General features: G+C 33.0%; 2 protein-coding genes across 2 annotated transcripts; both read right to left on the minus strand.

Moving 5' to 3' along the window:
• Nucleotides 1–3050: 3050 nt before the first annotated feature.
• LOC129893162 (transcription factor MYB36) lies at nt 3051–5253 on the minus strand. Its single transcript, XM_055968657.1, has 3 exons — nt 5046–5253; nt 4585–4714; nt 3051–4010 (listed from the first exon to the last, which is right to left on the minus strand). The coding sequence occupies exons 1-3, from the start codon at nt 5179–5181 to the stop codon at nt 3170–3172; spliced, it is 1107 nt and encodes a 368-aa protein (XP_055824632.1). The 5' UTR covers nt 5182–5253; the 3' UTR covers nt 3051–3169.
• An 8054-nt stretch (nt 5254–13307) lies between these two features.
• On the minus strand, nt 13308–20555 carry LOC129891634 (serine/threonine-protein kinase ppk1). The gene is made up of 9 exons (XM_055967049.1): nt 20114–20555; nt 17188–19727; nt 16995–17099; nt 16602–16754; nt 15418–15581; nt 15175–15322; nt 14439–14558; nt 14268–14355; nt 13308–13930 (listed from the first exon to the last, which is right to left on the minus strand). The coding sequence occupies exons 2-9, from the start codon at nt 19555–19557 to the stop codon at nt 13764–13766; spliced, it is 3315 nt and encodes a 1104-aa protein (XP_055823024.1). The 5' UTR covers nt 19558–19727; nt 20114–20555; the 3' UTR covers nt 13308–13763.
• Nucleotides 20556–22004: the final 1449 nt, after the last annotated feature.

Consider the following 22004-nt stretch of genomic DNA (forward strand, 5'->3'; position numbering starts at 1 on the left):
TCAATTGACCCATCACTATCTAGTCCATGAAGCCTTTATCACTACTATCTAATTGGTGACAATGACAGATTCATGGCTACCTCAAATCAGAATGAAAGGACTAAACTCAACACAAGAATAACATAAGTGGTATCCTCCGAATGTAGGGGAGGACTCATCAATAAACTGAGTGTCAACAGATCCTCAACGGTACGCCTATTGATGATCTCTTAAACATGTCTCTGCATCATGAAACTATGCTGGTCCAAATGAACGTTAGTACGTGAAATGTACGAGTATATAATATGGCAGAATGAAACATGCATCAAGATAGAATAATATCAGTTCAGATATCTCCAAAAAAAAATATAAGAGAGACTCAATCAAGGTGTCATAAGTATAAAGTAAGAATACAGTTTAGATAGAGACCAATCATATACAATCCAATCCAATCATGTACAATCCAATTCAATCTAATCATATACAATTCGATCCAATCCAATCATATACAATCTGATCCATCCAATCATATACAATTCGATTCAATCTAATTACATACCATCCAATCCAATCTAATTCAATCATATACAATCAACTCAATAATAAAGTCAAAGGACTCAACTCAATAGATATGCAAATTAGAATTTAGCAATGTTTTACAATTCGACTCAATCATCTATAATCTCAATCAAACCAATCATATCATGCACAATCCGCTCAATTTAGGAGTTTCTCTAATCGACAACCATCACTTATGAGCCAGTGATGTACAACAAGCCAACGTTGTTGCCACGTTCGTTCATACCTTGCTAGAGTAGGAACGAATCAACAATCATGGATCCATAACCAATCAAGTCCTATCATGTCAGGACAGTAATTTGGGAAACATCCGTCTTTAATGGTTCAATCTTATCCTACGTTTGGCGACGTAATTATTAGGTTCGAGTTATTACGTACTCTTACCCAATTCGGTGCTCGATACTCCTCCCAAGACTCAATATGCTCATATCTATCAGGTGAGTAAAATACTCAAAATACTCATTTGGACTTAGTTCAAATCAACTCATTTAGTGTCATTGGACTCCTTTCAAAACTTAATCAATCTGGTCTCATTGGACCTTCTTTCAAAATTCAATCAATGTCAATCATCACTTCATTCAAGTAGGCAATTTTTTCAAGGCTCATTCATGACTCTGAGTCAACAATCATCAATGCTTTCATTTAAGATACGCTTTCAAAGTAATAAAATGCTTAAAGACATCAACTTAACTCCTACTTAATGCATCCTCTTTTAAGACATTCAAAATCATGCTTTCAAACTCAATCAATGCAGTAAATATTAAATGCGTTTAAAACATAATTTTAACCCCTCAACTCAATCTCAAAATAGATGTTTTAATGTAAAAATGCTCAACTCATTTATACTCATGCTCAAAATAATAATTAAGAAACTTCTCAAACTCAACTCATGCTTAAACTCTTTCTAAATCAAAGATGAAAATAATCATTCTTTAAACTCAATAGTGCATAAATAATTTATGCCAAAAACGTTCACAAATCATTTTTAAAACTCATTCACAAACAATCATTTGTACTCAAAATCCTCATAAGACTCCAATCAAATCAAATTATGCAAATTATATCATGTAGTCACATTAGAATCCAATCCACTCCATCTCAAAACATCATCATCAGCATTACCTCTTCATCAATCATTTTACTTTTAAAAAAATAAACATTATTTACATCATCATCGAACATGTTGCTCCAAAATCCTCATTTAACTCTATGTTCAATTTCATCAAACTCATTAAAATATGCATCATCTCACTTTGAAAGCAATACTTTATTTATACATGAAAATCATCAATCTCAACCTCAAGGCAAATTATGACAAAAATAAAATCTCATCTTGGGTTCATGTGAATGATACATGAATGTATACCTCAAATACTCAACTCAAAGACATCATCAATACATATGAATTTATATACAAAAACTCAATAGAAATTTTAGATAACTCAAGAACTCAATTCATGGAACCTCAAAACTCAACTCAACTCGAATCAATGAAGATGTAGGGCACGTGGATGAAATCAATCCAACATTGTGAGTAGCCTTACATACCTGAATTAAAGGACAAATTAAGGATTTGATGGCCTTACTTGAAGAACTTGAACTCTAGCCTTCCTTCTCTTCTCCAATCCTTGCTCTCAATGTTCTTGGGTGTTTTTGGAGAGAAAACTCCTTAGGATCTGATATGGGGGCGAAATTTAGCCCTAAAATATAGTGGGTTAGATTGGAAAAGGTGGGAAAAATACCAAACTATCCCTCATAAGAATCTGATTAGAAGACCCTACGAATCACTCTTACGGGTCGTCAAAATATTTACGGGTCGTAGATCCAATTCGTCCTGTCAATCCTTGGTGATGACTCATCCGTCTTTTGTTTCTCCTTTGTTTTTAGCAAATCCTTCAAAAAGAATGGGGAAAAAAATCGCATATATATGAAAGTTGTAACTCACGTTCGTTGTGTGGATATTTGGTTGGTTTTTGTCTTGTAGTCTTTGGAAGAATAATTCAATATATATATAAACTCATGTTCTTACGTTACAAATTTTTCGACTCCTAAATATTAAGGATGGTTTGTTAAACAACTTTAGTCGAAAAATTATAATGTATATATAAAAAAATTATACAATTTATATAGATTAAATAATACATAACGGAATTTTTTACTAACAAGACAACAACTGCTACTATAAAGTAAAGAGATGTACAAGAATAAATCTCAAAGCAAATACTAGTAATGCTCCATGACTAATTAAGTATATATACACATTCAAATTAACTCGAGTTTAATTTGTTGTGGAGATAGATTTTTGATTCGTGAATCGAATGCCTCAACAGATATAGTTTGTGATAATATTATATATAATTCACATTAGTTAAGTTAACTCTCAAAATGGACTTTAGATGCATACTATTACTATATGTTTTACATTAAGAGAAAACAAAAACAAAAAAGTAACTGACAGTCATATCATACAAGTTAATTATTTGGCCAGATGACAAAGAGAAAGCATTATTCACACAAAAAATTTACAACAATCTTTAATTTACCCACAAGCTTTCCCTATTTCCCCCTTGCAATATTATCAAATACCTCTCTACACCCTCATAATTATCTATTATTGCAAATTATACCCTAGTGCATAGTCTTGATACATTCCTTCATGAGAATTCTGAAGAATATTGGAAGATGAACCCCAAGAATTTGATGAAGAAGCTGTATTTGTATCAAAATCATTAGACCACCATGCCAAATTGTCCCTTGATCCATCATCCATCTCTTTAAAACAATCAAATTCTGAGGCTATTTGTTGATTCTCCGATTGCAAATTCAAGCCTATCGATCCCTTGTTGTTGAGAATTATGTCATCGATCTCTAGTTGAGTAAAATCCTGAACACCCTGAGTCTGGATCTCTCTCACACTTTCTTGTCCTACGATCGTGTCAAGAACATTTTTTTGATTGTTGTTAAACTCATTAATTGGACTACTTGTTTCCACTTGGTCATTCACCTTGAAATTAGTACTAGCAAATTCATTGATCCCAACTTTTTGCCCTAGTTCCTGAACATGGTTTTCACTAGGGTTTATCGGTGTGTAAAGGGGTGATTGATTCTCATTTAAACCATTAGCTTGTAGGGTTTGGATCATTTTTTGTTGAAGAGGGGTTAACTTAGGCCAAAGTGATGGATTATTATAGAAAGAAAGAGGGTTTTGTAGGGTTTGAAGTTGCATATGAAGTTGAAGCCTTTCAAGAGCTGAGTTACTTAGGTTTTGTAATAATGGATTCTCTTCTAATCCATTTATGTCCTTAAGATCTTGGCCACCATTAGCAAGCAATAATCTATTCATTTGGGATTGTTTTCTTTTTCCAAGAAGCTTCTTCTTCAGTCTAGTGTTCCAATAATTTTTGATATCATTGTCTGTTCTTCCTGGAAGTTGTGCAGCTATTATAGACCATCTAAAGTTTTTGCAAAAAGATTTTAAACACAATTAGATTAAGTTCATTCCAAGACATAATATAATTAAATAATCAAAAGTATGCTATCTCTACTAGCTTAATCAAGCTTTCAGATGAGATGATCATCACAAACTAAAACAAATTAAAGTTAAACCATGAGAAAGGAATTTGGATCATCAACAAGCCATATGAAGAAAAGGTCTAAGAGAACTAATAATATGATTTCTCTATCAACCTAAACTTTCAGATGAGATGATCGCAGACTTAAACAAAGGGTTTTAGATATAATCAGAGAAAGATTGTAAATAAAAATTTGCTTTCTCTGACAGCTTAATAGCGCTTTCAGATGAGATGATCATCACAGAGTTAAAACAAAGTTAAACCATGAGGATCATGAACAAGAAACATGAAGAAAAGGTCTTAAGAACCTTATAGAGAAGAGAGAAATTAAATCATAACAAATGATCTCTTAACAACAAGGACTAAAGGACAAAGTAATTTAGTTGGATTTCCATTACTTTTTGTTGTTATTGTTTTGTGTTTATCTATGAGAGAAAGCAAGATGAATATTTACCTGCTGCCAATACTAATATAGAGGCTGCAAATGATGTTGTCTTCTTCTTCAGTAAATCCACCATGTCTAATATTAGGTCTTAAGTAATTCAACCATCTTAGCCTGCAACTCTTCCCACATCTCTTAAGCCCTACAACGACAACAACAATAACAACGTCTCAGTCTCAAACAAGTTTTCGAGGATTTTTAGGTTTTTATGAAGCCCTAAAATTAAAAATATTTTTTAAATATCATCAATCAAATTAGTCCTAAAAAAACTCCCAATAATTAAGGTTTAAAATCTAATAAAATTTCGTGTGTATTAAGCCCTACGATAACAACAATAACTACTACGTCTCAGTTCCAAAACAAGTTTTCAAGGATTTATAGGTCTTTCTTAAACCCTAAAAAATATATATTTTAAAGGTATTTTTCGATCGAAACAATTGATACATAGAAAGACAAATAGAAGAATTTGATACCTATTTTTTGGGGAAGAGCAATCCAATTGTTACCAGTGCCATTTTCTTCAATATATGCCTTGAGTGTTGCATCTTCTTCTGGTGACCATGGTCCTTTTTTCACATTTGCTTTGTCACAACATGGAGCTCTCCCCATATTTTAAATTATTATTTTTGTTGCTTCTAATGAAATTTTTGCTCCCAAAATTCTTTGTTAACTCTTGAAGTACTAGTGTCGATTTTTGTTTTGAATTTTTTGTGAAGAGAAGACTTAGTTTTATAGGTAGAAAAAGAGTGGATGATGTCATACTTTTGAAAAACCAAAAAAGTCTTCTCATCACTCTAGGGTTTATCTGTCATTTTGGATTAGCTCACTACTAATATTATTTTACTAATAACATGACAAATTACTATTGCAAGTTTCTCTCAAAATATAATATTAAAATTGTGTATCATTTTTTCATTATATGTTATTTTATTATGTGGATGAAATACTAAAGCTAAAATCAAAAGAGAAGGCTCCATCCTCTTAGTTTGTCGCCAACGGTGCCCTAACATTAACTATATTGCTCGAATTCTGTAAAAATATCATTGGATGCATGTTGAATTTTCTAGAAATAATAAATTTTTTGAGAATTCGACATAGGCATTGTTGAAGAGCTCGAATAATAACATAGATTTGCAGTGTTTGTGTTTAATTTAGATCAAATTTCGTTTGTTATTTATTCACTTATAAAAGAATCTGAGCATCCAATCGAAAATACTAATAAGGGAAGAGACTTGGAATATTATAAACCTCTTTGAAAACCCCATCATGAACTAATGAGGGATATACGTGTATTATTATTTAAGATAGTAGCTCGATTGACTGAAGTAAGAGAGATGCAAGAAGCCAAGAGTAGCAGGATCATATAATATTTTTATCAAAATTTGACTCTAATATTATGTGAAAGAATCTGAGTGTTTAATTTAATATCTTAAGGCAATAGGTGAAAAAGATTCGGGACATTATAAACCCCTTTAAATCTACAACTTTATGGTTCAATTTTAGAATAAATGATTTGTTTTAGAATTTTGATGAAAATTTGCTTAAACAATAATGAAAAAAAAAAGTAAAATAAATTGAGATGGAACGACAAATTTATGTGGGCAAAACTATTTGGACTCCAATTTGATAGTCATTTTATGTCAGCCAACTTGCATATATTGACAATTTATTCATAATTTATAGTTGTTCATTTTAGTGGTACCAGATTAAGTTCAGGCAAGTATTTGAAAAGATAAAAAAACAGAAAAACATATTAATATATAGGGTCACGATGGGCCAATTATCACGTTGTTTCTTTCCTTTTATGTGTTTACTATGTGAAGTTGCTTCATTTGATTTGTATCTTGTTGTCATATTTTTTTGCTATCATCCTACGAATTTTTTCTTTTTTATCGAGTCGAGAGTCTAGCAGAAACAATCTCTCTATCCACAAATTAAGGTAGGGGTAATTAGGTGTGCATACATTCTACCTTCCATAAACCACTTGTAGGATTACACTAGCTAGGTATGTTATTGTTGTTTGATGGATCAATTGTGTTCTTTCGAACCAAAGTCGTCCAGTAATTACTATTACATGCCGAAATATTTCGAACACGACAATACATATATACCTAATCTAATTTCATAGGTGGGGTCTGAAGACAGCTGATGTATATGAAGATCTTATACCCCTATATACTTTGTGGAAATAGCTAGAGGTTATTTTCAAAAGACTCTCGCCTCATAAAAGTAACATAACAAATCAAGTATGGAAAGGAAATTTGTTTTCTATTTTCTCTTTGAAGATATGTAGTCCTACTCCTACGTAAATAATTTTGGTATAAATATAAGGGACAAGTCGCCATACGACGAAGATGCAAAAAAATAGAACAACAAATAATAAAATAAGTGCATTAACAATAAATAGGAAGAACTAGCTGAGTGAACAACATGCATTTACATAAAATTGGGTTTTATATTAAACTCTATTTTCCAAATAAGTTGATTAGTATGAAATCAAGATGAATTATACATAATTAAATTATATTTAACTTTTAAAAAAAACAGTGTAAAAGTCATTTTCTATTCAGCCCCGTCGTAAACGTACCTTAAAAGTCTTCTTTAATACAATAAATTAATAACATCTTCTCATATATATCAAAGAGTTATGTCGCTAATTACGGCATTAAGGATAATTTACATATATTATAGTTACTTTTTAGACACCCTATTGAAACAACTTGACTAGGATTTCAAATTTCAATCAAGAACATGGAAATATCACTTTTGAAAAAAGGATATCAATTATATGCATTGATATATATATATAGTATAATGAATTTTTGTTTAATTATATCATCAGTATAATTTAACATATTATTAATTATCATTTATTTTAAGTTGTCAATCAACTTGTTGAATAGATTACCTCCAATTGCCTTTTAACCAATTGATATATATTCCGTCAGAAATCTCATAATGACATATATCCTACGAAAAATTTTCATCGATAAATTCGCATTTTTTAGTATTGATTGTGTATAGATATGTTATAGTTATACTGTTAGTATAATAACAATAATAACATACCCATTATAATACTTTACATGGGGTTTAGAGAGCAGTGGCCGATCAAGAATTTGACGAAGAGTGTGTAAAGATTTTTTGTAGTTATGTTAAGGATGTGCGAAATTAAATATACACTCATAATAATAGCTAATATCTAACTAATGTATATCATATATATAATTTTCTGATGAAGAAATGTACAACGGACCACTCTTATTAAAGAGGATAGAATATACAGAAACCTTAACTCTACAACGTAAGAAAACAAACAAATGAATATTTATTCTAAGAAAATCAAAGTTTTTTTTTTCAGAGAGAGAATTAGAACTTCATTGACCTTGGTCCCTCTACTATGTATATTATATTATGTCCTAATAAAAACATTTGTTTTGTGTATTAAACAAACATTATTAGAAGGAAAAAGAGGTCCAAGAACCTCACTTGCATAGAAATAACAAGCAGAAAAATAACAAAATTTCAAAAGGTGTTTTAATAAATTAATAAGCAAATTAATTAAGTCAGATCTTTAGGAAGAAGCAAACATGTTTCTGTTTGTCTTTCTCTATAAACAAGAATCTCTCTCTCTCCATTGACACTAAACTTTAATCAATTTTCATAATGCATCATCAATACACTTGGCTTATAGAAAATATTATATATTTTTTTGTATGATATTCATAACAAGATAAGTATGGTTCTCTCTCTCTATATCTATCTATCTCTCTCTCTATATATATAAAGTAGAATGTGGTGTCACTGGTGCAATATATAGCTTAATTGACTTTACTCTAATTTATGTACCTAAATTAATAGGGATCTTTATAATTTTAAATAGCCCGTCGGATTCATTATTTATTTTTTGTAATTGTTATACATTAATTATTATATATAATTATACGTATAAAAAAAAGGGCAGCTCGGTGCACTTAAGCTCCCGCTATGCGCAGGGTCCGGAGAAGATATATAATTATACGTATATTAACACGAATTATATATATATGTCATACGTTTGTCAATTATTTTTAGTTTAAGTGATTTGGCTAGTGAACGACTATTTATGTTAGTTCTTTAAACTTTTATTATTCTTTCGTCCCAATTTATATAATTGTGTTTGACTGAGGGCAAAGTTCACTAGGAAAAAATAAAACTTCTGAATTTTGTGATTTAAAATTAATCAAAAATAATTGTGTGAATATAAATCATCTCATTAAGGACAATTAGAATTATTCTTTTTTCTAAATAAAGAAGTATATATCACATGATTCTTTTGGAACCGACTAAATTGGAAATTATGGCACAAATTGAGATATAGAGAGTATCTAGCTTGGCAATTAGCAAATGTATGCTTAGTTACGGGTTCAACTAAACCCAATATTTTCGACACAATTATATATATATATATATATGTGTGAAAAATACAAAAAAAATGGTGAAAATATTATATTATCTATCGCTTAGTATTATTGATAATATAACAAGATAAGTATGGCTTTCTGTTGGCTAAATACCAAAACTAATAATGTTGCATCATTGGTGTTAACTTAAATTGACTTTACTTTTATGCACCTAATTAATATCTAGCTAGGGTACAATACCTTTTTGTCCTACCAAAACAATCTCACAATTTTAATTCTTTTCTTCCTAATTAATCTCTCATATAGTACAAGTGATTGTTTAGTTTTTTTTTTTTTTTTAGCTAAGTATGTATCTTTTGACTTATGGAATCTCAATTATCATAAGTTACCTAAGGCTATATGGTATAGTTTTTGTTATTTTTGTGAAATAAAATTGGGAAAAATCTCAATATGAATCTACAAATAGTGTAGAATAAGAGGGTGAGTAGAAAGGTTTTTAAAAAAAAATTAGAAAAAGTAATTTTGAACTAATAATATTAGTATTCAAAATATTTATTTTTGAATTTTTGTATAGTATTTTGGTTAAATTACACTAAACATTCATGTAATATGATTCAGTTGCAATACTTCAAAATCATTCACTTACACCCTATTATATGAAAACCCTATACAAAAACATATTATCTTCAATAATAATTTTATTTTATTAAGGTGTTAATAGTGTTTCGTAGTTAATCGCATTAGTTAGTCCTTTTGTTAATAGTGTTTCGTAGTTAATCGCATTAGTTAGTCCTTTCTTCTCTCAAACATATTAAATAAATTTCTGAAGACTAACACAAGATTCATATCAAGATTATTGAATTTTGCTGAACCTGCACAAACATAGAGCTATATTAATAAGTTTCATATTCTTATCCACATAACAATGTTCATATATATAGGTAACGTAACGATAATAAAGTATATTATGACTTTTATTTCAAGTTATATAATTAAATTATGATTACTATGATATATCCACCAAGACAAAGATTAATGAAAGAGACATTAGGGAATTAAGGGAAATTAGTTTATTTAAATATTATAAGGTATTGTATATAGACATAGGAACCAGAAAAAAAAATGTTATATGGCCTTAATTACAATAGGGTTGACAAATTCCCTAATATATGGACTCTTGATACACAAGCTTTTAAAATAATTAATTTTCTATACAATCTATAACCAAATATTCTTTGAAGGATACCTTTAATGACTTTTGTTTTTCTTCAACAATAATTAATCTGCAACCATAAATTAATACAAATGTTATTATCACTTCATGCACTTTTTGAAGGATAATACTATATAAAAGAATTTTTTAAAAAAATAGCTTAGCATAATTTGAGTATTCCTAATCCCTCAAATTTTTAACTCATATGTACCATTGTCAACCCCTCATTTTAACAAACCCATAATGAATTATATCATAATGTGGCATCCAAGGAAATTGACTTTGGCCTTATCTCTTTGATCACTTCATAATTAAGTTACCATGCATTTGCAATAATTAACTGTTTCGTATTCGAAATTTATGAGCTAATTAATTTATCAAATTTGAGTAGTGTATGATGTATTTGAAGGGAGAAGTTCTCTATCGAGAAAGTTTTATTTTCTAAAGCTTGAACTTACAATTTTTTGATTAAGTTTAAAGAGATCTCATTCATTCAAACACACATGGGCGGAGGTAGCTAGGAAATTGCAAGGAAGTTTATTTGGACCCCTCTTCACCAAAATCTAACATTGTATACACATAATTCAAAAAAAAAAAATTATACATTTATATATAATCGATATGATGAATTTTCTTTAACTTCTTTATATATTGTATTTGTTCATAGTTTGAATTTCATAAATAAAAGTTTTGATTCTAGCGATGATCGTAATTGTTTGTTTTTCTGGTCAGGTCTACTTTTGGTCATTCTTCTCTCTGAAAGATCAAAGCGGAGTCAATTCATATTAAAAGCAGAAGAGGGAATTCAATGTCAATCGCAAAGTCTGACTTCGATCATCGTCTCCCGTCTGTCCAAATTTTGATGCCACCGAACCTCATACAGCAAATGGGAAAAATCCATCTTTTTCCATCTCTATGTTCGCTAAACTTGCTTCCTTTCTTGATCCCCAAGAGCTCACATCAACGGGAAGGTTTGGCACCTTGATGTCGGCTCTTCGCCACCTGGGGCTGTAGTACCCCTCCCGCATCAAGCACTAATAAATTTTTAACGTCTAATTAGATCGAGAATCATTCAAATTAAGAACAAAAGCTCATGACGAGTCAGGGATCCAGAATGAATTCATTAACTGATCACTGAGCAAGAAAGACACTTTACGCAGCATCGCCTCAGAAAACTGATCAAGATAGATGACAGTACATTTTTCCCCTCTTCCTTACCGGCCCCTCCTCGGGCGGATTCCTCCTTTTGCATGACGACATTCACAACATGGTTATATTGTAAAAAGTCAACATGGTTATGTTTTGCTCTTTAAATTAAATGGACTGGTCTTTAATTTTTATTCTTTAGTGAGATAAGTTGAAGCTGAAGTCATGCCCAGACATATCGTGTAGGATATTATGATATGAAAATATAAATTTGTGTCCTATCAAAAAAGTTATTTATCTCACATATTAAAAAGTAGCACAAAATAGGGATAAATGACTTTTTATTTTTTTTAATTATATTTTTACTGTTTTACTTAAATATTTTTCACTTGACATGTGGCAAGTCAAAATGAGCATGTACTAGAATTTGACTTTTTTTACTGAAAAGTACAATGCCGCGTATTAGGTACACAAAATAATATATTTTTTGCAGTTTCTTACTTTCTAGAAAGATTAACAAGTAGAATTGATGATGATGTAATGGAATTTGACCTTTGGTTTTATTATTAATAATATTTTTTTATTAAAATTCTCTTTTTAATCTAATTGGTCCATGCAAATATCAAGAAATTAATCAAATAAAATAATATAGGGAAAAAAAGAAACAACATAAGAAAGGAATTAAGTCAACTAGGTGTTTATACAAACACTAACTTCTCTAATTAGGTTGGTTTGGTAGGTTGGGACAACAATATATCATTTATATTTTTTTGTGTATCTTTATAAAATATCAGAAAGTTTGGGCAAACTAAGTGTTATTAATAACTTTTATGTTTAGTTTCATGCATCTTTTTTTAGGTTAGATAATGGGATTATATCCTTAAACAGCTAAACTACTTCTATGCACACTGAGTTGAGGTCCTCCCCATAGGGATATAAACTCTCTTTGTCATACTTCCTTGATAGGTGAGACTTCCACGAAAGAGCATAAGGTAGAGGACAATCATGAATCTTTGCTCTTCAGATAAGAGCTTTAGCTTGTATAAATGAAGAGATTTTTGGTGGCTGGCTTTGATCTAACGATAAGAACATAAAACGTGATATGACTTTGACTAACGATAAGAGTGTAACACGTGATATGTGCATATCACGAGTTCAGATCTCCATATACTAGGGTGTGGTAATTGGATGAAGAAGATAGAGACAGACTCATTATTCATCGAGTTTCAAATCACATGGTACTAACCTTTGAGAATATTTCAATTAGAGAAAAGAGAGATTTTCGATAGGTCAATAATCACAGGATATAACATATTGGAAATTTGACTAGCTTGAAATCGAGGCATGATTTTTCGCAATAAATTTGAATGCATAAACATGAAGGACTATTGGTCTTCCATATACAAAATGAATCATCTTTAATGAATCATCTTTAAGGCAATGAAAAACTGTTAGAAGTCGTTTGGAGTGAGGTATAAAGTATAATAATCCAAGACGATTGCCTAATACCTCCAACCAAACGCAAGATAAATAGTCCTACATTTAATCCTAGGATTATTATTTCCTTATACCTCACACCAAACGACTTCTTAGTGATGGAATAAATTATCTCATATACATATTGAAATAACTTATCCCAGGATAATTAATCCCGAAATAACTTGTTCCCAACCAAACGACCCCTTAAGGTACTGTCCACTCTTCCAACCTTAGAGACACAGTAAATTATCATAGCATCGGAAGCATGTCCGATCCTCCAACAAATACGAAGCATGATATACTATAGAGATTCGCTACTATGCACCAACATCATAAAATATATTTATATAATCACGAAGTATAACATGTTATATCAGGTAAAATTATACTGATGGAAAGTATTTATAGTTCCTCAAGAGACTAAATTTGTGCATGTAACACTACAAGATTCAAGTGGATAATTTACCCTCTATATGATTTACTGGATGTTAATGTGATACAGAAATTGAAAATTCATATAACTTCAGATGTATAAATTGCCATTAGTCTATGTACACTGCCTTTACCAGCTCCAACAGATATCTGAAACAAGAAAAATCAATATCTGAAAGAACTGCAATAGAACGTTAACATATGCCGACCTTCACAAAGTTGAAACGCCAGCCAACCCCGATGGTCTTTTCCAGAAAATAACTTCCTGGACGAAGAAGATGGGTAAACGTACTAATCTGCTTCGAGATCATAGTAAATAGGGCGCTAGAACGTCCGAGTTACAATGACTTCATAATATAAATAGGCATATGAAGTCAAACGGACGAGAAAATATATATAAGAAATGTTTATTATAGCCTTTTGGGAGACGTAACAACTTTGAAGCGAAAACACAGGATACCATTTATTTTGAAATGACTATCTTGGAAGGAGCGAGTATGGTAAGTCCAGAAACAGTATCATTTGACATTCATTGCTGCTGCCATAGTTCTCAATTTCTGAGAGATTTCTGAGAATGATGGCCTCTCTGCAGGATCAGGGCCCCAACAACTCTCCATTAGCGCTTTCCACTCGGGATCACACCATGTCGGAATTTGGGGACGCAGTGTATTGTTAACAATTCCTCCTATATATCATTAAGAAAACATGATCAATCCCTCAAGTAGCAAAGGTTTTCTACATACTATTTATCAAAACACACATGATACTTTTGTAGAAAACCTCTGTTACTTGAAGTAACAGAAGTTTCTACATAATAATTCCAAAAGCAGTTATAGCATACTCATACTATATTTCTGAATTTGTCAAATTCTTTTTTAATCCCTTTTTGGCGGTGGTTATCTGAAAGCGTTTGTTTCAAGGGTGTAGGGAAGTCTCAAACTGGTACAAACAAGTAGAGGAAGATTGATTTCTCTAGCAAACAAAGTGAAAAAGAAAAACATGTATCAAGAATGGGCACATACCTATTATTGAAGCACAATGCATATCTGCATATGGTTCATCACCAGTGAGCAACTCCCACATTACAATTCCAAAAGAATAAACATCAATCTGCATCACAGAAAATATAACAATCACTTTATGAAAGAGCACAAACTAAAAGATAACTTCCACATCTAAAGACAAGACATTACCTTCTCTGTCACCTTAATTTTTCCACTTAGGAGCTCTGGTGCCATCCAGGGTAAAGTGCCACGAACACCTCCTGAGACCAAGGTGTGTTGTTTAACCTTTGATAGGCCAAGATCACCAATCTAAAGGTAAAGCAATGTAGTGTCAGGGACTACAGATATCAAATACAGTACGAGAGCTACACCTTCACTGAGCTCAACAAATCTAAATGCCTTTTTTGGTTCAGATAATGATACTGAAAATAGGTTCTTGTAGGTTAATAGGTAGTTGAGTGTAGTCTCGCTTATCCTTCCATACAAGTAGTCGTAGTATTACTCTTGTAGGTTCTTGTTCCTTTGATTTCATTTACTATACATTGTCCCTTGTAATTTGTTCATTGTATTATTTTGTCGTAGTTACTGTTCCTTTTTCAGTATGCTTTGTCATGCCTTTGTGTAATATCCTGTCTTGGTTTCTTCACATCCTGTTATTTTCTTGAGCCGAGGGTCTATCTATCGGAAACAGCCTCACTACCTCCCAAGGTAGGGGTAAGGTCTGGGTACACACTACCCTCTCCAGACCCCACTTATGGAACTACACAGGATATGTTGTTGTATAATGATACTAAAATATCTAAACACCTAGACTGTGGCGCTCAAGGATATTGCTTATCTATCAGATACTGATATTGAGCCGAGGGTCTATCTATCAGATACTGATATTGCCTATCAAATATGAGTATACGAGCATTCATCATACCTTGCAGACGGGTCGATGTGGATCCCGCATATTTACCAACAGATTTTCACATTTTAGATCAAAGTGAACAATGTTTTTCCCATGCAGATACTCCATACCAAAAGCAGCATCCATGGCAATAATAAGCCTTTTACGACGATCAATAGTCCTGTCGAATAAATATGTTATCAATAACAGAAGTAGGAAAACAATGAAATCCAACTCAGAAAGATACCTTCTAGATATCTGAAAAGCAAAATGTACCTGTCCTTTTTCTGTAAAAACTGTTTCAATGATCCATTGACCATGAATTCTGTAACAGTTGCTAAAGATCCATCTGGTCCATCACGAACTACACCGTAAAAGGAAACAACATTTGGATGGTGCAGTGAACTCAATGTCAGAGCTTCCCTCCAGAAATCTGCAATCTAATGAATAGAAGAGGACATTAAGATCGGCTACAAAATATAGACCAGTTCTGGAGAATAAAGAGAGAATGAAACAAAGAGGCGCTATAAGCAAAGGTAGCTTCAAATTAATTTTCACCATTAGAACTCAAAGTCATAAGTAGAAGTGGCAATACAAATGCTTGACCACACTTGGCCAATGTCATTTACGTCCCTCTTTTCAACTTCTTCCTCTAATTTTCTTCCTAATTTGGGTAGAAGATGGCTAAAGTAGTGTTTCAAATCTTCTAATTAGAAGGTGTACAGGTTAGAACTGGCTTTTTCCCATGAACACTGACAATATCTGCCTAGTACTAAGATACAGTAAGAATGGCGAGAATGTACGGTGAGTGTAAAGGCATCTGCCTAAAAAGCCCTACATTCCGAATAACAATTACTAAAATGGCTTATTCTTTCCTCGTCTTTATTTAGGATAATAATGGATCTATATGTTATTACTGTGTAGACATTCAAGATAAATATGATATGAAAGACCGGTCATCTTAAAGAGGAAAATAAAAATGATGCCAAAAAGAAAAGTGTCATAGCTCAGTGTAATATAACTTAGTGACAGTTGGAAACACTGCTTTACTTACTGCATATTGGTTTAGCTCACAGAACAAAAATATCTTCGCAGTTCACTGCCTAATCCAAAATTTGTTTCACTTGGGGGAATATTCTTAAGATCAGACATCCGTGTGCTTTAAGACCTCCGAGTCAAAGGTTAATTTCTTAAAATACAGATGATTTAAAAAATTATAGTAAAATTAGATTTGTCTCACAACTCATAGTAACTTTAGCTATTCTTACAGGCACTCATCCACCCTTAAAGGAACTTGGTTTATTGCCTTTCTAAAATATTACTACTCCTTTGTAGTTCCTGAGCATCCTATCATCCGGAAACAAGTGTAATATCCAGTGCAGCAACTGTATTCCACATATGTAACAGAATTACAGACAAGAAGTTTTGAGGAAAAAAAGGTGTATATATTAAGGACATACCAGACGTTCCCTATCAGATGGCCTTCCAGCAAAGCAACTGGCTTTGATTCTCTTTATAGCGACATCTGACCCCTTCCACTTTCCATGAAAAACTGATCCATAGGTCCCAGAACCTAACTCCCGGATCTCCTCGAGATCTTCATTCTTGATTGTCTGTACCAAAGCAATGCATATAGTTTTATTCCAATAAGTGCATGAAACAAACAAAACCTAACAAAATATTCATTTAAAATAAATAGAACATAAACAAATAAATGCAGAAGGTTTTTCCGTACAATCTCCTCAGGAAAATCTAAGAAGCAACTAACACGACCATAGTGTGAATTAAAGTGTGAATTAAAGTGTTTCAGAACAGTGAGGAAAGAGGAGACAAAACGAAGTGATTTTAAGAACCTGCAATCCCTTCTCAATAGCTTCTTCCTCAGCCTTTGTTGACTCAATCTTGGAATTATTAACATTATCATTGTCTGAATCAAATTCCAAGCCCCCTTGGTCATCCTGTAAATCAACAGATTGTATTACGTATAGAATAACGCCTTTTAAAATATACATGATGCACTAATAATAATAATATTGTGACCCTCACAGCTAACTCAGCATCATTCTCATGCGCCACATTAGCAGTGTCATGCTCATGAGCGGAATCAGCATTTTCTTGGACTTCAACTTTTGCATCCTTGACACTTTGTGATGCTACCTTTTCCGCAGACGGGATCTCATCAGATAAGGAAGTCAGCTGATCCTTTTGCGGCTTCTCATTCTTATAAGTTACGCAAGCATCAATAGTCTCTGTATCTGCAGAAACACCTTCTTTTACAGCATTTTCCAGGCAAGTGGACACAGGAGTTACAGGGTTAAGTGGAATTTTGTCCATTAATGCTTTGGTCGGACTGCTGCTGCATATATTAGAGACTTCCAGCAATCCTGAAGGATATAGTTGATCCCCTTCCTGGCGAATAATACTCTCCTTCTCACTGGCATATATATCAGCAGTTAACCTTATTCCAGACCTACTCAACGAAGCTGGTCTATCACCAAAGAAAGGCCCTGAATCAGATTTTAACACTGGATCCTGCAGAGTTGCAATAGTCTGCATGCCACCTGGGGCCTGAATAGCTTCCACAGTTTGCATGGGCTGATTTCCCTGGTTGTGAGCATTTGAGATCAAGTTTTGGGATGGCGCAAGAGAATATTCAGGCATGGAAAAACCATCAAATCCCATCTTTTTCTGTGAAGAATGAAGCCAAGCATTTTGGTTCTCCATCCCAGATTGCAACCTAGGACTATTTTCCATTATACCCCTGACAAATCCAGGACTAGCAGAACCATTGACCAGCTGTGGTGAATTAGCAACCTCGTAAGAAGGACCTCCATGACTTGGGCTTTGGACATTCCTCCACAAAGAATGTGCAGGCATATTTGCTTGAGGAACCTGGTATGCTGTATCTGGTCCATAAGCATAAGGTGAATTTCCATAGCGAACTGCACGATCTTCCATAGAGGGAAGATGAATCTGAGATCCCGTTCCTACCACCTGATCATGATATACCTGACTACCAGGATCCCGTCCAGTTCGAATGTGACGAAGGTCTTCATAATTAAGACCTTGTCCCAGGACCTGATGGCCATCAACCAAATTGCTACCAGCTCCAGACGCATGGATTTGTGGTTCCTCAACTCGAGCATTTGGTTGATGCTGCACGCTCCATCCTCTTTCATGACTAACAGTGTCGCTCTGGCGGCTGCGAAGATCATTTTGTTCCACAGGGTAGTATGAGTGGTGCAAACTGGCATCTGTAGTCACTGAGAACATTTCTCTTTTTGGTGGGCATTCAGCATGAGGGTTTGCAACCTGGTGGAACCCATTTCCGGTATCGAAAAGGGAATGCTCTCCAGGCTTCCAAGAGGAATCAGGATGAGGCTGATTGCGCTGAAACGTCATTCGGCAATGCTCACATATACTGTTCCCCTCAAATGCATTAGCACCGTGAAGGATGTTACCTGGAAAGCCAGCCTTGTCTACTACAGGTCCATTCGGAAATAATAGTACGTTATCTGTATATTGAGGCTGATGATCATATAGGGACGGATGATTAATCTGAAGACGACTGTACTCTTCAGGCAATCTATCAAAATTTCTCTCTTGGAATTCAGGGTATGGAGAATAGTACCGCGATGAAGAAGGAGAATTAGGAAACTCTGATAATGGCCGTGGATCAAGGTGTCCCGGCTGTCTAGGAGAATAGTATGCTGGACTCCACGGGGCCTCCATTTCATTATACTTCTGATTAACGGATTGTTGGGGCTGAGCTGTACCCAAATGTGGTATTGTAAGGTGACGCAAGTTGACCTGAGGTATAGGCACATCGTTACTCCTCAAATTATGGAGACTACCATCAAGAGTCATCTGACTAAAGCACTGCTCTGCACCATGGAGATCATCTAATGGACCTGTAACCTGAAACTCATTATGTTGTCCCGTTCTGTAATCTGGGGATTCATTAAGGCTATTCAAAGCATCCACATACCTTCTCTCATTATCCCTCTCATCCCCATCACAGAAATGCAAGGATCCATCTTGATCAGGGTGTGAAAACAGAAAGATCCTGAGCCTAGTAAATCCATCACCAGAATCCATCTTATCGTATTCCTCCATCATATTGACCACATCATCGTCATTCACTACTGAGACAAGAGCATCAAGATCCTCATCAGGCTGCTGATACTTCAGTAGCATTGCCCCCTCATAGATCTCCCTCATTTTAGCCATGAGTTCCTCATAAGAAATATCACGCGGAACACACACTATCCTTGTCTCACCACCCACATACCGAAGCTTCCCATCCTGTGGCCTGGGCAATATACTTCCTGAGAAACTACACAAGAACTTAACGCGTGGAGTGTCATCGTTGGAACTAGAAACCGAGCCAGGGTTGGTCATTGTTGGACTATCCATGGAGTGTTACAAGGCTTGCTGCTCTCTCACTTAGCAGTCAGAATCCGAACATTCCGAGTTAGTACCAGAATTCATAATACTCCAAAAATCACACCTCAAACACTCTCAAATTCAGCAACTTGAAAATTCGAGCAAGTTAACAACCATGTCCACCAAGAATCATCAATAGCCTAGAAATATTCACTAAATACTTTAAATTCAAGAATTCCCCCAACAAAATAAAACTAACAGAACTCAACAGCTAAAATCACCAATCTTCAGCTCAAGTTATTCCAAGAACATATCATATACTAAACCAACACATCAAAAATCTACAAACCCTATTCAGTAATAAATCAAAAACCCAAATGAGCATTACACATCAGTATTATCACAATTACCAAATCACAAAATACTTCATACATATAACTCAAACGATTCATTCCCAAAACCCAAAAAATCCAATTTTTCAGCTCAAACAACCCAAGAAAGCTCCAAATATTAAACGAACAATTCAAAATCCTCACACCCCATTAACTAAATGAATCAAATAACCATGAAAAATCAGTAAAATTACCTTATAAAGAAAATGCCCGTCTTGAATTCTGATTTCAACCAAAGCCTCCAACTTTTCAAGAATTTCTCAATTCCACAAAAAACCCACCAAAATTCAAGCTTTCGTGTATTAAATCTCCAAGAAAAGACTCTAAAAATCGAATCTTTAATCTCAAAGTACCAAAAATTCCCCAAAAAAACAAATAGATATATAAACAAGAAAAAACTAGTTATTTGCTACCATAAAAGCTTGTGGAAATTGAAATCATAAGGCTATATATGTGAAATTATTAGAGAAGAATGAGAGAAGATGAAGGCGCCATGGCTGAGATGATTGATGCTTTGCTCTGTGTAATTCGTGGGGTGGGGTGGTGAGGGTGGGGGTATTTTTTCGGGGGTGGGGTGATGCCAGGTAGAGGGACACTTGGCAATATTTGGGTACATGGAATCGAGGCATCAAATTTATCTCGACTTAGGTATATACTCTTCACTCGCTTTGTATATGTTATATGTATGTGAGGAAGGAATAAACACTATTAATGAAAGGTTTCGAGTTCAAGCTCCTACATTGAAAATAAAATTCAAAGAACGAGTTTACAATGGCTAGCTTTTAGCATTAAATAATATTTTTCTGTTTTAATTTAGTTTGATTTGTCATAGAGTTTAAAAATATACTTAATAAAATTTCACAAGTGAGATCTGGTGAGGATAAATATATGCAGATCTTATCATTATATCATAAATGTAGAGATATTATTTTCGAAAGACCAACGGCTCAAATACAACAAATCCGATATAAAGAAGAACGAGACAATGAAAAGCATATAGCAAATAATAAGAAAACAATGCAAAAGTCTACCAGTGAGAAAAGTTAAAACAACAATAAATTATATGATAGTCGAAACACCATGAACAACATACTAAAATAGATTATTAAAAATAAAATAATAGCCAATGATAAAATCGAAAGAAAAAAAATAAGAACTACAATAATACAATTAATATCATCGCAAACACCAACCATTTAAGCAATACAACACAACACTACCTACTAAATTTCTACCCTAATACTAACCTTCTACCTTAATAAATAATGGCACAGAGTTTAAGAAAGAAAAAATTTGAAACTTGTGATCTAAAATAAATTTTGTGTGGCTATAAATCATTTCATTAAAAATAAAATAGATATTTTAATTGTTACTATAGAAATGTGTCAGTTTTTTTAGAACTGACAAAAAAGGAAAGTAAATTATATAAATTAGGACATCGGGTGTAAATATTAGACATTTTGAGCGTATAAGAATTTCTTTTTATTAAAAATTACTCTTTTATAATCGTCTTACCCACCGAATAATTAGATTAATTAAAGCTCCAATATATGTATCAAACGTTAAATAAAAAGCTAAAACTTCAATATGAATATTGTACATTAGATAAAAAATTCCATTATATGTATGTGATGAATGAATAAACCCTAGCTTTCCGCTCCTGCATTAAGATTGAAAACGAAAACTTGTCGTCAAAAAAAAGGCAATCAATCAAAAAAAAGAAAAAATATGAAGCGAGAGGTTTGGAGTTCAGCTAATAGTGTTGAAATTTTTATTATATTAGGATATTTTTTTCTTTAACGACTTTATATAGCGAATAATAAAACTAATTGAAGTTTCAACATGAATATCGAATCTTAAATTGAAACTTCATTAAAAATTATTGAATATGTGATGATTTTTTTTTTAAAAAAAAAAAGGGAATAAACTAATATAGGCACTATGGATGGTCCAAATTAAATTTGGTGAATATGTTTTATAACTTTTTTGCGAGAATTTTCTTTAGGAAAGTACATCAAAAGTGTCTTCAATTGAGATACTATTTTTTTGGAAAAACAACAAAAAGTGCTTCAAACAAACATTTAG

Source organism: Solanum dulcamara, chromosome 6, assembly GCF_947179165.1.
Source record: "Solanum dulcamara chromosome 6, daSolDulc1.2, whole genome shotgun sequence".
NCBI lineage: Eukaryota > Viridiplantae > Streptophyta > Magnoliopsida > Solanales > Solanaceae > Solanum > Solanum dulcamara.